Consider the following 16,948-nt stretch of genomic DNA (forward strand, 5'->3'; position numbering starts at 1 on the left):
TCTAAACCTTTTAATAATTTTTACAGAACGAAAGGGTCCAAGTCCAAATAATGGTGAAGCAGCTGAGGGTAAATGCATAAATTTATGTCTATATGGTGTCTGCATATCTGAAGCTTGTTTTCTGGCTTTTTCTGTATTGCTAACATTCTGCTAGGGTGGTCACTGCTGGTAGTGGGTTTCAGCTTAAAAACTTTTGTGGAATCTAGAATTCTTACTTTCAGGCACTGCTTTCATGATTCTTTAAAATCTCTATGTTGCAAATGATTCAAAAGTGCTCGGGTCTCAAGACACTGGTACTGTGATTGCATGCATACAACTTAGATTTGGCTATGAAAGGGCAGCTTTTCTTAATTAGTGGAACTTACAACAGGCATGCTTAAGTTGTTTAACAATAGACATTGCTAAGAAATCAATGGTTATAAAATTAGAGGATTAACTTTTCATTATTCACAAAGACAAAGAGTTGATTACAACAGTTTCATGTAAATTTCAGTTTGTTGGTTTTTGGAAGTGTTCACAGGGTTTGCTTTGAGACAATACAAGTTTGACATTGCTTTCAATTCTGAAAAATGTATAAAAACCTCTTTCTTTTTTTTTTTTTCAGTTTCTGAGGGAGCAATAGCTGGAATTGTAAGTGCTGTGTTTGCTACTGTAATTGGAGCAGTATCTAGTTTCATTGCTTACCAGAAGAAGAAACTCTGTTTCAAACAAAGCGGTAAGAATTTTAAATTAGTTTTGTATTCTACTGTCTAGAGAGATGTGTTTGTTTATTTATATGGGGGCTAGAAATTGATCTTACACATAAGGTAGTTTTAATAGTACAGTGAATTTGTGTTCTCTTACTCGTAATCCAAGACAGGGTGTCGGAAGAATGCCTTGCCCAAAATTTTTAGACTTTCAGAAGCAGACAGACTTAAGGCTTTGCATTTCTTAAAATAAAAGCACTTCCTGCTAAAGAGTAAGAAGAGAGACTGTAAGGAAACATTTCATTAAGGAAAATTGACTGGAGGTTGCAGATTAGAGACTTTTCACACTGGAAAATAGCTTGTCATTGCTAATTTTGTAAATCTTGCGTTTGTGTCTTCACAAAATACTTGTCTACATATTAGGTTTCTGACAACTACGCAGATGTTGATTCCCAAATGATTCTTCTGCAGTTGTCTGTTGCTTGCTATCGACTTCCATTTCACCTAAATAAGACATAACTTGGATCAGAGAACTTGGGGAGTACTGTGGGTTATAGGTGGGACAGAAGCTTTGTTTTTGTCCTTTTTTGTCTTTCTGACTGGTTGTTGAAGGCAGGTGATAGAGCATCAATCCAGCCAGGCACTGCTGTTCTGTAATTTGAGAAGTTTGGAAACTGAGTAACATCCACCTCGCGCATTAAAATTAACACGCGGGCCACACAAAGAAAACGCAACTACTATCAGTAGGCCAGTTTCTTCAGTGCTGTTTCTTCTCTCAAATTTACCTCTATTAGTCTGGAGAGAAGGAGGCTGCGGGGAGACCATATCACTCTCTGCAACTACTTGAAAGGAGGGTATAGAGAGGTGGGGGTCAATGTCCCAAGTAACAAGCCACAGGACAAAAGGAAATGGCCTCAAGTTATGACAGGGGAGGTTTGGATTGGATACTAGGAAAAATTTGTTCACAGGAAGGGTTGTCAAGCATTGGAACAGGTTGCCCAGGGAAGTGGTGGAGTTGCCATCCTTGAAGGTATTTAAAAGACGGGTAGATGTAGTTCTGAGGGACGTGGTTTAGTGGTGGTGTTGGCAGTGTTAGGTTGATGGTTGGACTAGATGATCTTAAAGGTCCCTTCCAACCTAGACAATTCTATGATTCTATCAATCAACAACTTCGAAGACAAGAGAATTTGAATGCTAAACATCATTGTTTCCCAGCAGATGAAGAGAATGTGAATATGGAAAGCCATCGGGGAGCACAATCTGAGCCACCTGGTAAGAGAAGAATCTAGATGGAAGATCAACGTTTTGGTGGGGATCCTATTAAATGCACTTTATTGACATCTAACATAGTGGAGAAAATTACTTGCACTGTTTTGTTTTTTTTTTACAAAAAAAAATTTAACTACCATGACAATGAACTTAGAACCGAATCAAGATTTCAGTGCTGATAACATGGCTACTCTTCCCTATTTTTTTATTCTTTGAACAGATTGGTTTATTGCCTTGAGGAATCCTTGAAATACAGGACTTTAGAGAAAGTAAAGAATTGAATTTCCTCTGCAAATGTATTATAAAAGACAATTATGAAAACACAAGCCTGCTCATTTAGTGTCGTACATAACTGCAGTTAGCTGACAGGTGTTTTATTAGCATATGTTGTGTCTGACTGGAATCTGATACCTTTTTTGATTGTAAACCTATATAGAACTCCGCAAGAATGCATATTAAAAAATGTTAATAGTGTTTGGGCAGAGATGAAACTACACTGGAAGCAAGGAGGAATTAGCTTTATACTTTATTTCTTTCAGGTATTTCATCAGTTTGCTAAAAGATTCCATCTGGCTCATGACCCTCTTTATAAACATTTTTCTTTTTAGCTGTTAAATATATAAAACTCTCTTTCTTATGACTGGCTGTTGAAGTCAGAAATGGAGATAGGCACATATCCTCAATTCAGCTATGCATTAGTGAAGCAAGCAGTATTGTTCAAAGACGTCTACCAAAGGCAATTAACATATGAGTTGGAGTCAGGATATGCTAGAATTTTGGCCAAGAAACTGGCCAAACTCAGTGTCAAGTGCATCAAGTGACATACTTTATTTTAACTGATAAAGTCAAACCTGGGGTGTTATCGTAAATGATTACTCCTGCCCACATATTGATGTCATGTTAAATCCCAAATTTCATATTTTGCAGGCAAGCATGAGTATGTTTTAAGCCAAGAAGCTGGGCCACCATGGTCAGCATGGTGCTACTCCTGATCCAAGTTCTGGGAGTCAGCAGACGTTAGCTCTGCTTTTGATAGTACGGTGTTGATGTGTCTTACAGGGCTTCTAGTTAGAAGCAGTCTTGCATTAGGCCAGGTCAGATGGCATGGCAGAACAGGTTTGCGTTTTTAAAATTTTATGTAGGCTTATCTTTGACTTCCTGAAAATGTAGATAACTGAGGCTAGCACTTTCTTTCAATAACCCACGGTTTCCATCAGCTATGCAGACTCTACTCCGTTTCATTTTTGCATCCACAAAACTGCAAGTCTGAAACTGCGTGTTGGGCTAAACGGCAAGTGTAGATAGTTACATGCATCTAGTAGGATGTGGTTATTTGAGTGAGAAATCTGGGATGTAATATCCCTTGGTATGCAAGGTACTGGCTACACAGAATCAAGCCTCTGCTTACCTGAATACTGTGGGATAACACAGTTTCAAATGCCTACTGAAGATATCTGTTGTCCACATATACTGTTACATAGTAATACATGACTTCAAATGTATACTAACTCAGTGTACTAATCTTAAGTCGTTTTTTGCTTTTTAGTTCAGCGCACACTTCTGGAGAATTAAATTAAAGAAAACACGATGAAGAACAGACCATTGAAACTGGATAGAGAGCCTGCATTCTGCCTGAAAGAAAAAAAAAGCAAAAAAAAAAAAGCATAATTGAAAAGCAGAGTCTGAAGTTGCATGAGAAAACAGTTCTTGTTTGAAACACCTCTAGGAGTGTGACTTAGACCTGAATACTTCTGTATGGTTAGCCCTGTGAAGCATTGTTGCACACCAGTATATGGCCTTAATGACAGGAGCGTAGAAGTATGTGGTGCCTTTACATTCTTTCCTGTACGAATGGGTGTGTCCCAAGTGCATTCAGTATGTTAAACTTTTCCTTACCTCTCTAAAAACAATAAGCAATTAATGTTTTATTAAACCATTGCTTTCAGGCAGTGCAAACATTTTTCTAATATCCTGTACGCAGTGAGTGTAGCAGCCAAACAACTTGGTATATGGTGTGGGCACCTGAAAGCAAATGGCTCACTGTGTGTGGATAATGGATCTGGGTGTGGGTGCTGCTGGTACAATCTGTGTAGCTGCCTGGCTCAGCCAGCACAGAAGAGATACTTGTTCTTGAGCATCTGAGACAAAAATTCAGAGTTCTGTTTTTGCATTTTTTTTGTTGCATCTGTCTGGTACAGATTCAGAACACCCAAGCTAGTGCAGCACACCTAAACTAGTGCATGCAGACCCTTCATCCTTCCTGACTCTTCCTGCTTAGCAAGTACTGAGCTGGTCAGGTGTGGAAAAGCCTGACTTGCAAATCAGAACCACAACTGGATTTTGTACATCTGGTGAGATTAACGTTTGGCAGTTGTCTGAACAGCTGTGGATGAAGCACTGGGGAGTAGGAATTAACATCTTCAGACTTCCATAACCAAAAATTTAAAAGAAAATACTGTTATATTTTGAATTAGGAAGGCTTATCGTAAACACTTAAAAGACAAAAATAATACTATAATTTGAAAGTACATAATTGCAAGACTGACTAGAACAACTGAGCCTCACTCCACAAGCATCCATTGAACAGTATAAATAGCATACGTGTAAAGAATGCTTTTGGATTTGTGAAGGATTGCTATCGGGATGAGGACCATCCTCAACTGAAAGCACTTCTGAGCTTTGCTGTTGCTCTTGAAAGCCACAGGGAGGTTTCAAGGATCTGTGGAAACATGGAAGACTGCAACTCATAACAGTTAAAGGACTAAATCTGGAATAATAACTAGTTCTGTCTGGAAGAAATAGTCTGACCAGTTCTGTTGGCTTTCATTCTAATTGCTTCCAATTTTCATGCAATTTTACAATATGTGTCTTACTAATGTGCTTCAGCCACCCGGCAAAGTTCTACACAAAGATGGTATTTTCATGGGACATCTTAGAAGTTATTATGAATTTGGATATTAAACATGTAAATATATCTGTGCATTCAAATATGAATGTATGCCAAGAATAATTCATTTAAGAATTTCTTGTACATGTTTCTTAGCTTGCGATGAAGCTTTACATAGATTTTAGTATTTTGTTATGGAATTAATTTGTAAACCTCTTTTTTGCCCCACTTCTGCTTTTAGTATAAAAGTGCTAAAACCTTTACCTGTGTTTGAGGGTGGAAAATTGATTTTTATATAAACATTTGACCTCTGTAAATACAAAGAAATGAAATGACTACTTACCTGCATGAATAATCAGGTTTCTCGTATCAATGCCAAGTGTAGAGAAGACAGAAATAAGCCAGTGTTTATTAGGGATAGAATGGCAAAGGAAGCTTAAACTAGCTTTTAGCTAACCAGACTCTTGGATCATTTTTTCAGCTTTTGCAAGCCTAAAAATTACTTATTAAAACCTCCTATCAACATTGTGATTTTTCTAAAAATAAATTAATAAAAAGAAAAGAAAATGTTTATGTATTTTCCTTCTTAGTAGCTCTAGAAATACAGAAATGTTGGTGCTCTACCAGAGAAGCAGTCTTCAAAGGGAATTTGTCTTCCCGTTCCATCAGCAATTCACGCTTATTTCTTACAGACATTTTGATCGTTTTAGAAGGAAGTTGGCCAGTAGCAGCAAAACTGCGAGCTGCTTTCACAGGGTGCTTACCAATGTGAAGTGCAGAGAAGACATCTATCTCTGTGAAGGACAGGCATGGCTTTTGAAGAACACCACCTGGGTTTGGTAACACAGAATCTACTGAAAATATGCCCGGCAATAGAAAGCTTAGTATGGGCAAACTTAACTATCTTTGTGTTGAGAAGGAACAAAGACTGGCTGCTGCCACATAGGAAGAAAAGGTTAAAGAGAATGCTTGAAATTTCAGGCTGTTCTTGTGTAGTGAGCAAGAAACTGCCAGTTTATGGGTTTCTGTTACTTTTCTGTGGATAAAATGTAGCAGTTCACTTTTTTTCAGTTGTCAGGGTATTAATTCCTATGTTGCTGTTTGCCTCACGACCCATTGAGACTTTGATCTGGTGCCTTCCTAACTCAACTGCTCTTGCATTGCATAACTAAATAGCCGAATTCATTATTTCTCACATTCATTGGGTCAAGAAACATTATCAGTTAACAGTTACTCATCACCCTGTGGAAGTATTTTTATGATTACCTCCCATGGATCAGCTGCTCATCATGGCCTTATGGGCTGTCAGTGACTTTCAGATCCCAATTTGGGAATTAACGTTCTAGTTTCCATACAGGTTTCAATCAGACTGTGCAGTGGAGTGAAAAATTACTGTCCTTTCCAGGCCAAAACTGCAAGTTCACAGCTGGTGGGGTACCTTCACTGTTAAACTGAGTTTAAATGCATGGCAACAAGGAGCTCTGTCCTGGTCCTGTGGCACATCCTCTTCAGTTCTGGTTTTTTTGCTAGTCTACCTCCTTTTGAGGAGGAGGAGTTACCTTCAATAATAGGAGGAAAAAAAACAAAGCAGGATCTTCTTGTAGAATGCCGTGTCACTTTAGCTTCTACAAGGGAGCTGAGGTGGCAGTTTAGTTCATCCCAAGTATCAGTGAAAAGGACTGCTTGAAAAATGTTTTGAAGGCTTTCAAATGTGATGTCCATTTCAAATGCTTATCTAAACTTATCCAAACAAATGAATCGGGCTGTGGAAATGAAAGCAGGAGATTCTTAAGTATAAAATTTGGCAGCTTTTTATTGTAGCTCCTATTCATGGTCATTTCAATATCTGTGCCAGATTTTGAATGCTAAGGAGAACTCTTTCTAGTGCATTCAGCTTTCAGAGTACCTTGGGCTGAATTGCACTCCCAATCGCGCATTTCGGTATTTTTCTCGCTAATTATTTTAGGCCGTTATCTAAACTGTACTATTCTCTGTGTGTTTTTCACTTGACAAGATTATGAAACAAACCTTAACCTTTTCATAAACTGTAAAGATTATTTTCTTTTTGCTCTTTTCGATTACACGGATATAAAAGACACATTTGAAAGAAAGTGAAGAGATGAAGAGGAACAGGAAAAGTACTTGAATAGTGCAAAAATACATTTTTATTTCAAACCTTGGTGTTTGGAATACTTTAAGAACCACAAGGATAAAATACTAAAATGCATGTTCCTCCATCTGCTTGTGAAAAAACATTGAAGTTTTAACTAGGGTGTAGTAATTGTATTCTTCCATTGCCAAGAAACTGTATCACTGATTCACTTTTGTATTTGGCTTACATTTAAGTTAATGTCTAATATTACCAGGTATTTCAATAGTTTAATTAAACTACTTCCATTTTTATCACAAAAGATTAATACTGTAGGATATTAGTGGCTTTCCCCCGTAGTTCTAGTGTATAATTTGGTTCTTTCATCTCCGATAGACTCAGACACAGGGCATCCGTGCCAAAGAGAGCAATGTCTGACCTCTGCCCACAGGAAGAATGGGACTGCAATTGTAGTCAGTTGTGACTGTCCTCTTCTTCTCTTTCAGCTTGTCTCATCTGAAAGAGGCCTGATGGGCTAAAAGCATATGATATAGAGAATAGACAGACACACTGGCTCCATTTCTCCACCCTTTTACTACTTCTTAAACACATGCTTTTCTCTTGAAAGAACAAGTAAAAAAAATTAGGCAAGTCATCCACCTTGTCAGGTGAATATTACAGACCTTTATTTTCCCTTTAAACAGAAAAAGATGAGTCAATTATTTCTCAAAGTGATAAAACTGCAATTTATGGTCAGGTGTAAGGCCTTATATTTGTTTTTAAAATTCAATATTGTTTACTTGCTATCTTGGGCAATCACTTGCACGTCTTCGACAGAGGGAGCCAAGATTAAGAAGTTCCTGCAATGCCCAAGAACAGAAGTGGGATAAGTATTCGAGACATCCCGGCTCCAATTCTAGGTCCATTCCTTCAGTTTGCCTTTCCTGTGCCGCCTTCATATTGTTTTTATTTAGCTAGACAGAGCAGTAGCTGGCTTCAGAGGAACTAGACAAGGGGTGCGTCTTCAGACTTAATTTAAGAATCTTCAATATCCTGATGAATTAGTATCAGCAGACAGGCAACGCATTTTGGGAAGACTTCACATAGAAGAACAACTGTTTTGAAGTAAAGCTACTGAACGTTTGTGAGCTGCTTGGACTTGCCTGGGACTAGCACGTAGCCGTGCTGACTTTCTTGTTCCCTTCAGGCAAATTCATCACTGATACGAAGATTAACACATGTGTGCCTGCTTTTGTTATTCTGGAAAATAAAAATAAACAGTGGATTTATGAGATTGTTCGTGTCTTGGTATAATTTTTGTTTTGCCTGGCTGACAAAGTCACCTCTTAAACCTAAATGTCCTTAACTCTTCTGAGATTGAGAAATTGGCCCTGACAAGGAGAATGATGGTACACAAATGGAGCTTTAGAGCTTCTGTTAGTAGCTTAAAAATAGTTAAGCCATGTGAAATAATAAGCCAAGCCTTTATAAACCATTCTGCTGGTTCAAATTTGGGCGGGGGGGGGGGGCCAGACCGTGCCCCACATGAGACTGGATCACCCAGCAGCACCACGAGCGTACAGATCGGCCATTCATGGCAGCAGAGTATTTGCTGCCCTAGTCAAAACAGCGCTGACAAAACCACCTGCAGCTCAACCCCCGGCAAAAGGGAGGACACACACATCAGTCTCCTTGCTGGCGCTGGGCGCCAGTGTGATGGTGGCAGTCCAGTTCAACAGACAAGTGCGCTGGCATACGTGTTTGCTAGAGAGAGGCTATGACAAAACTGGATTTAAACCACATCAGTGACTTTAATAATGTTCATGGATGGATGAATGCGTGATTTTACTTCATGTTCCAAAGCTTTGTGTGCTCCTGCTCGGCACTATCTGAGGTCTCTCTCCATGTAGGATATGTATGGATACCTATATTTAAAAATATATCTGGATCAATGGAAAAATCATGACAGATGATGTTTACCTTGTGAAGATAAGCATCTGCCAGGGAACTGAACATGTTTCAGTTCAGTAGTAAAATTTTGTAAAATTAGGGGGTTTTGTCATCCTTCTGTAGACGATTCCCAAAGCAGATTCTTGGCCTCCGCTTCCCTTTAGTTAGCGGGTAGGACTCTGACACGATTGCCTTTATCTTCAGTTATTGCTCGGCCAAAAACTGAGCAGGGAAGCAGCGCTTTGAGGACAGAGTATATCTGAGAGATTGTTTTCAAGTACGCTTCAGAGAAAAAGCTTTGTGTGCTCCTGCTCGGCACTATCTGAGGTCTCTCTCCATGTAGGATATGTATGGATACTTATATTTAAAAATATATCTGGATCAATGGAAAAATCATGACAGACGACGTTTACCTTGTGAAGATAAGCATCCACCAGGGAGCTGAACATGCTTCAGTTCAGTAGTCTGACATCGTATTTTATGTTTGTAAAACTAGGGGGTTTTGTCATCCTTCTGTAGACGATTCCCAAAGCAGATTCTTGGCCTCCGCTTCCCTTTAGTTAGCGGGTAGGACTCTGACACGATTGCCTTTATCTTCAGTTATTGCTCGGCCAAAAACTGAGCAGGGAAGCAGCGCTTTGAGGACAGAGTATATCTGAGAGATTGTTTTCAAGTACGCTTCAGAGAAGGCCAATCTCCTCTCACAAGCTACTTGAGCTCCCACAGCACCACACCCTGCTGCGAAGGCGAGGATGTCAAACAGGTTGGCTTTCCCTGCGGGAAGGAGGTGGGTTCAGGTCATGCTGGCTCTCTCCTCATTGGGTGCTGCCGCTGGTTCCCCAGCTCTCCGCACTCCTGCCTGGGCGATAAATAGATTTCGTGGAGGGTGGGTGGCACCTACAGTGCTGCTCACGGCTTGGCCGTAGCAGAGTCGACTGCTTTCATTACTTGTCTTGTACTAGAAGAGGTGTTTAGGGACTTCTCTCTCTTCCTCAGTGCTCAAGAGTGATGGTGAGGGAACTCTTTGGTCAGAGCTGCTGATTCCAAGCTTCTCCCTCAAACCTTGGCACTGCAGTTGCAACACCTACTGTCATCGCTTGGAAAAAACAACCGGTGCAATCAGGGCACTGCATAGAAGACCATGGGGAAATTCAGAAGTATCCTGCTTTTGTGTCTTGGCTTTCTTCTAGTCCATGTAAGAGGTAAGTGACCTTTGCCTTGGCTTATTTCTAGGGTGAGATTATTAAAAAAGAAAAAAGACAAAACCCAAAACCTAACCCCCAACCCCTAAATGCTTGTTCATTTAGAAATGCTTGCTAGCATTATTTTTTGTTGTTACTGTTTCATGAGAAACATTTGAGTGTGTTTAGACAAGTGCTTCTGCAGTTTCTAGAAAGATATATATCTTTTGGATGATCACTCATAATAGCCATGCTAGTTAGAGATTGTTCGTTATAATTTCTTATTTTCTTTTTAGTGTTGCTCTCCTAAAATTCTTCATAAGCTTGGAGCTGAGTATAAACTTTTTTAAACAGAAGCTGTAAAATGAAAGCTTCCAGGGGAACTTAATGTTTCCAAAGAGATCCCGAGTCAAACACTAACTTCATGTTTGTAGACCTTCTCTTGGTTATTGTTATTTTGAAACACTTTAGTTATATTGTAAAAGCAAATTCTGATTCAGTTTAAAGATGCTCGTGGTTTCATATTGGTACTCACACTTTAATAATTATAAATTAATAATTCATTAACCTTAGCCAACATATTCCTGAATATATAAAATCCACACACAAGCATACTTTTTTTTTTCATGCAGGTTTAATGAAGAATTGAATAAATTTTGTACATATTTTTTGACAAATGAACAGCAGTTGGGAAAATGTAGTCCCTGCCTATTGAACTGTTTTTCTTTATTCTAACAGGAATTTCTTTTAGAGAAACATTGTGTAAATCTTTTTTTTATCTAAAACCAAAGAGGATCATCCTCCTGTGCATCTTCCATATAGCGTACTTGTGGCTTTTTCTTTTTGGTGTATTAGCATTACTTCAAAAACTTGCAGTGCTGTGTTTGACTGCAGGAAGAAATCGGTCATTAACCACTAGTTCTAAAATTGCTGCTGCTGCTCGTCTTCCCACCACTCCTGATTTAAATGGAGTCCTTAGGAGATCTCACAGTGATGTGCAGTGAAAAAACCTTGCCTTAAGTTAGGGCCATAGTTCCATTTTAACAAATGAGACTTTATTTGGAGGTGTTTGGCGAGTAACATGGCGTAGAAACAGCAGAGCAGTGGGACTGTGCTCACCTGCCCTGTAGTATGTTGTGAACAGCGATGATTCACACGGTCTCTCATCACTGGTATGCAGACATTCTTGTTCTGGAGGACTCTCTTATGTTGAATACTTCTGTTCAAACAATCTGAGTTCGGGCAAGCCAATTTCCATATATTCTATCACTTTAATTACAAGGATAGCCAGCCTAACCATTGTCGCTTTACACATGGGCTAATTTAGAGCCAGTCCGGGCCTTGCTTTGGGGAAGAAGTCAATGCTGAAAGCTGCCGTGGGATTTGGGCACAGTCTTATGACTGTGGAAACTATTGAATCCACTTTGAAAAGCAAAACAAATTATTAAGTCTGTGGCAACAGCCACTGAATTTTCTCATCAAAGTATTTACCATGTTTCAGGGCACCTTTACAGGAACCACTTCTCAGTTCTAATCAAGATGTGATATGAGAAAGGCTTGGCCATGCCGGCGAAAAGCTGGTCTAAGTCTTTATGATAGGAATGTCTGTGGCATGAGTCATCTTTTTATATTCAACCTGAATTCTTACCTAAGCTGTAACCATCTGTGATGGCTCCTAGAAACCACCATGCCACTACGGCCAGGCCAGATCACATCACACCCCTTACCATATAGCACTTCCTTTACGTCCAGCTATCTTCAGTCCGTTCGCTAGAATACCTTGATGGACACATCCAACAGAAGTGTGGCACAACCGAGGACAACATTGTACAAGGAAAGTGAGACCTGATACAGTTCAGAGTCTTACCTGCTCACTGCAGCCTTCATACTTTTATCTACACTCTTTGGCGTTTGTTATTTGCAAGTTTACACAGGTTACATGAGGTCTCCCGTATAAGCAGCGCTGCAACAACTAGTTGTCTGAGTGGCTTTTAGGCCAACCCAAATGAAAGAAACTTCATAGAAACTTCTTTCACTGAAGTTCATGCTAATGTCCCACATCAGTTACTGTGGCTCGGCTGACCTGTGGTAATTCAGCTTTGGCTGTGTCTACGCTGCCTGCTTAGAGTGCAGTAAGGCACATCTTAGGTCCTAGTCCCCCAGTAACTGAGATCACACACCTGTTTGAAACATACTGGAGGCCCCATTTGGGCCATACACCTCAGTTCTGAAACATACTAGAGGTTTCATATGGGCCATACACCTGTATGCGTACCTACAGTGGGGAAGAAGTGCAACCTGAAGGGTCTCCCCTGTGTGGAGCTGGAAAGCAGCTGAGATGCCCACTCAGACCTGACTGCTCAGAAATGCTCCTCAGGTTCCCAGTATAGATATAACCTCCACGGTCTGTAAGAATAACTGATAGATCACATGTTTAGTCAGTAACAAAGACGGCGCAAAGGCTGATGATGTTCAAGACGCATTAACTTTACTGCATTGAGTGTTGCTCGCTATGCAGGTAAAAGGAACAGCATTTATTGCTAGTCAGTAAACCATGTACCACTGTCCAGCTAAGGCTTACAAAGCTGTTGACTCAAAACTAATTGTATTCTCGGTTAATTAGCTAGGCACTTTGTAGGGAGAAAATTACAGACCTGATTGGATTTAAGAAACTGTGACTTGGTTTTATAAACAATGTGGCTTTCACTGGAGTTAAAAGACAGAATGGGAGAGATGAAAAGCACAGTCCTGTTTTTCCTATACTGCTCCAGTCCTCGTTGTCGCTCCATGTGAGGTCCCTGTGTACGTGCTGAAGCACTCACCGTATCAGCAGGGATATATCAGGCAATGAATTCTCTTGTTGCTGGGTGCCAGAACTATTTCACTCCCAATACCAGAGCTGCTATCATCTGTAGGCATGTCAGCGCTATCATCCGAGGGTGTGATGGCAACTTGATAAACTGACATACCTGAACTGGTTGAAACACTAACAGCAGCAGAGCTGTTGCAATATCAGAGCTCGCAAAGAGCTAACAACTGGTGGGGTTACTCAGCTTCTTGGGTTCACTTCTCAGACATTGCTGCCACATTGCAAGCCTCGTAGCAGTGCCCAAACTCCTTGTTTGGTAGGTATTTCTCCTACCAAAAAATAGGCTTGTAGTTATTTTTCCCTTGTGTGCATCAGCGATTGTCAATCTTTTTCCATCCCGTTGAGGGTAATAAATAAACAAATAGAGTTCATAGTTCTTTCAAGATTAAAAATCAAGAAAAAATATGCCTTTCTGTGGCATTTTGCCTTGTGGTTAGGAGAGAGATTCAGATTGTTTTGATCAGAGTCTGTCTTCTTTCCCACAGGGGGGCTGACATCTATGAATGTTATGGGAAAATAGTATCTAAAATCTGGTCTGTAGTACAGTATCTCATGAAAGCAAATAGGCCATCTCAATTGAAAGAAAGGGCTTCAATGGGTTATGAAAATATAACAGTCCCACTTCCACTGTATAAGCTTTGCCTGTCATCAATGCATTTTTAATTCCTGAGGAATTTACTTAAAAAGCTAAGTCACAGCAATATATTTTCAAAGGGCAACAATGCTCCAGATGAAATGAAAACAAAGGCCAGATTAGGCACTAAGATTAGCAGACAAATTAAAGCAAAGTCCTTCCTTATGTCCCAGGTCTTATAACACCAGTGGTGGAGGAACCAGGGGCATACACTCCACACAGGGAACAGTCCTGAGTTAACAGCAACAAAGCCTGCCGGAACACAACCTATATTGCATCAAAACTGCAACTCTACCTTGCAGATTACCATCTGCGCAGAGCAGAAATCAAGATATGAGCCAGATATTTCCATTCAGTAAGACTTCACAGACCATTTTGGTTTCTGAGCACAGCAGTAACAAAAAGAAGGCTGTCTCTTTGTTCAGAAATCCAACCCAGATTTGCAGAGCATCCTTGATTTCTGTTCCCTCTGAAGGCTAAGCTGCCAGATCCTCTTTTTTGAAGTTTTGAAGTTCAGATACCAACTGGTGCTCCATCACCCTTTGCCCAGGGTCACCCAGAGAGGATTCTCTGTGTACTCTGGCAGCACGTGCAGAGGCTTCTTCAGCTCTGCAAAGAGAACCTGATTGCTTTTCTCATTTAGTCCAAATGAGATGAGAGGTGGCTCCTGAGACTCTGCAGAGACTTTGTTGCCGACCAGACCTGCTTGCTGACATCCAGAAACTCTTTCCAGCATTATTGTTTTCTGGAAAACACGTTCTTAATGGTGTGAAGCAGAGAAGATTCAGGCCTTGCTTCTTTGCTGTCTTGCATCTTAAACACACAAGCAAAGAACATGTATGAAATACCCTGATTGTCCACTTCGACTTGGCAGTATTACTAACCCCCTTGGAAGCAATATAAATAATTATGCTGTCAGGCTACCGTGGGTTCAGGGGGCACAGGATTAGTTATACAACAGAATTTCTGAAGCAAATTCAACTCCATGTTAAGTTACAGAATAGCACTACTGTGATCTGTGCTACCCATATAGAAGAGCTAAAGGTTATTCTGGGAGTATTTTACCAGTGTGCTTGGGATGAAGGTGGGATGAGGAACACCAAAAGACACTCCGTGAGCAACAGAAATAGCAAAGCCTGGCATTTCCTTGACCTCCAGCATTATCTTCAGCTCCCTCTGTTTTCTCTAAACTACCAGTTGGGGAAAGCCAGCAGGTACTTAGGCAGTGAGGGGTCACTCAGAGACCCCAACTCAGCTTTTCCTTGTGCCACACTATAGGGTTCCAGTAGGAACATTCATATAGGTCTGTTGTTTGAGCCTATCTACGTGTACAGTTCTCAGGTAACATGACTGTCATTAAGCCTGACACTCTCACACCAAATGACTAGAAAGGACTGACAGCTTCAAAAACCACCCAGGGACAGAGAGATGCTTTGGTTGGACAGCCCACGCCATGGCCTAAGCTCTGCTTCCTTGTGACACGAAGCCGAAGAGCCGAGTTTCAGTAAGGTGCGCAGACACATGGTGTTGCTTCATCAGAGATCCCAACTCCTTTGCTGTGCCTGTAATTTTACAGCACACACCGGCTTCTTCCGCACTCATTCTGAAGCAAAATAGAGAAAATTATGTGTTTTATTTTATGTATGAAGGGCATATCCCATCATAAAGAACACCAGCTGCCTTTGAACAGCTGTTGTTTGTCCACAGCAAAGCAAACGCCATCGAACTGGAAGATTTTCTTTCATGTTTGATGAGACCATGCTGCACAGACCTAAAGCAGTAGTGCCACTCTTGCTTTATTAGTGCATCTTATTTGCTAGTAATTATTTAAATGTGTTCTTGTATGAATAAGTGAGAGAGACCTTTTCATTTCCCTTGAATTCAAACTATAAACAGAAGCGGCCCAGAAAAAAACCATGAAGCCAATAATCAGGTCCATATGCTGTGGTCTATGGACTGGAACTCAGATCTTAATTACAGATTTTAAAGCATACTCATTTTCCACCCAACATCAAGGGGTTGTAATGGCAATCATTGTTTATGGAACGAAAAGCCATGATGGAAAAAAAAAAGCTACAGTAACCTCATCAGGAAATATGGATCATGAGTGTATTACATCAAAGAAATAGTAGCCAGTCATTGAGATTTTGTCCAAAGTGTCCACTCTGAGGCATAAACATTTATGTTCTCCCACAACTTTTCTTACATGAGTAATTTCCTTTAAACAAACATAATTGCTTCCTGACTAAAGTTGGACCAGTAAGCGGGCATGTTCTGAATCAGATACCTGGGAGAATACAACCTATTTTCTTATTACAGGGGAAGTATGTCTCATGATTGTATAATAATCAGAAATGATCTATACAAAGCATAACACCATGTCAGCTAAAAAGAACATAAAATGGGTCCCACGAGCAATTTTGGTAACATATTGTTCCTTTTTAGAAAATTTTTGTTCTTATTTGTGAGTCACCCACTTCTTCCTCAGTCTCTGCCAGTTTCATAATGTTTTAAGCTCATTGTATTCACAAAACAATTCTTATTTAATTACACTGAAGAAATAATTTTTCTTCTTGTTTTTAAATAATGTAAAAAATCAAGTTCTTTTCCCTTTCTACCTAGCCTGCATTTCTAAGTTAGTTGCTTCTAATTTATATGTAACACAGGTAATCTCATCCCAATCATATGACTAGCAACGCACTCAAAGCCCATAAATTTAATCATATTAATGACAAAAGGATTTATCTAACACGCATGTGCACATATGCATTTAAGATGTATGTCCACACACATGTATGTACGCATATAGAAACATTTTCTCATGGATCTTATCTTCATTTTTAATACTAGACTATGCATATTAAATAAATGCCTGAGAAGTTAATTTGCTGCATAACCTGATTCTCATTTAGCAATATTCATACTGTCTTATTTAAATGTGCATCATTTTAATGGCTAGAAGATGTGTTCCTACGGATCTGGTGCAGGACTGAGCCTACTTATGGAGATCAAAAATTGCAGAGTGATGCCATGGTAGCCTTTTGTCAGAAAACTTCTGACTACAGTCGTAATGATGAATAGGTAACATCCACCCGCAGAATCCAGCCTTGTTCCTCGTAAATCCTCCTCAAAAACTGTGGGACCTCAGACCCTTGTGATCAATCAGCTCACAGGTAAAGGGTGATGGATCCATTGAACATTTAGGTCACTAATTCAACCACAGGCAAAAGATGCTGCTGTCTGCATTTTAGGGACTGGATATTTGGGTCCCGTTTTCAGAAAATTAGTATGGGCAAAAGTTTGTGAATATTAAATGCGCGTGTGCCTGAGGACACGACTTTGCAGGGAACTGCCTTGCTGGGGTAAGATGACCTCAGGTCTGA

At 40.0% G+C, this 16,948-nt stretch overlaps 2 protein-coding genes across 2 annotated transcripts in view; both read left to right on the forward strand.

Moving 5' to 3' along the window:
• The window catches only part of CD99 (CD99 molecule), a 96,564-nt gene extending 94,589 nt beyond the window's left edge, over positions 1-1,975 (forward strand). Inside the window, exons 7-8 of the mRNA XM_009889461.1 lie at positions 605-715; positions 1,902-1,975. Of these exons, the coding sequence (XP_009887763.1) occupies positions 605-715; positions 1,902-1,975 (185 nt within the window). The remainder of the gene's footprint in view (positions 1-604; positions 716-1,901) is intronic.
• Positions 1,976-10,022: 8,047 nt separating this feature from the next.
• The window catches only part of XG (Xg blood group), a 20,953-nt gene continuing 14,027 nt past the window's right edge, over positions 10,023-16,948 (forward strand). Inside the window, exon 1 of the mRNA XM_009889462.1 lies at positions 10,023-10,083. Within this exon, the coding sequence (XP_009887764.1) occupies positions 10,023-10,083 (61 nt within the window). The remainder of the gene's footprint in view (positions 10,084-16,948) is intronic.

Source organism: Charadrius vociferus, unplaced genomic scaffold, assembly GCF_000708025.1.
Source record: "Charadrius vociferus isolate BGI_N301 unplaced genomic scaffold, ASM70802v2 scaffold26, whole genome shotgun sequence".
Classification (NCBI taxonomy): domain Eukaryota; kingdom Metazoa; phylum Chordata; class Aves; order Charadriiformes; family Charadriidae; genus Charadrius; species Charadrius vociferus.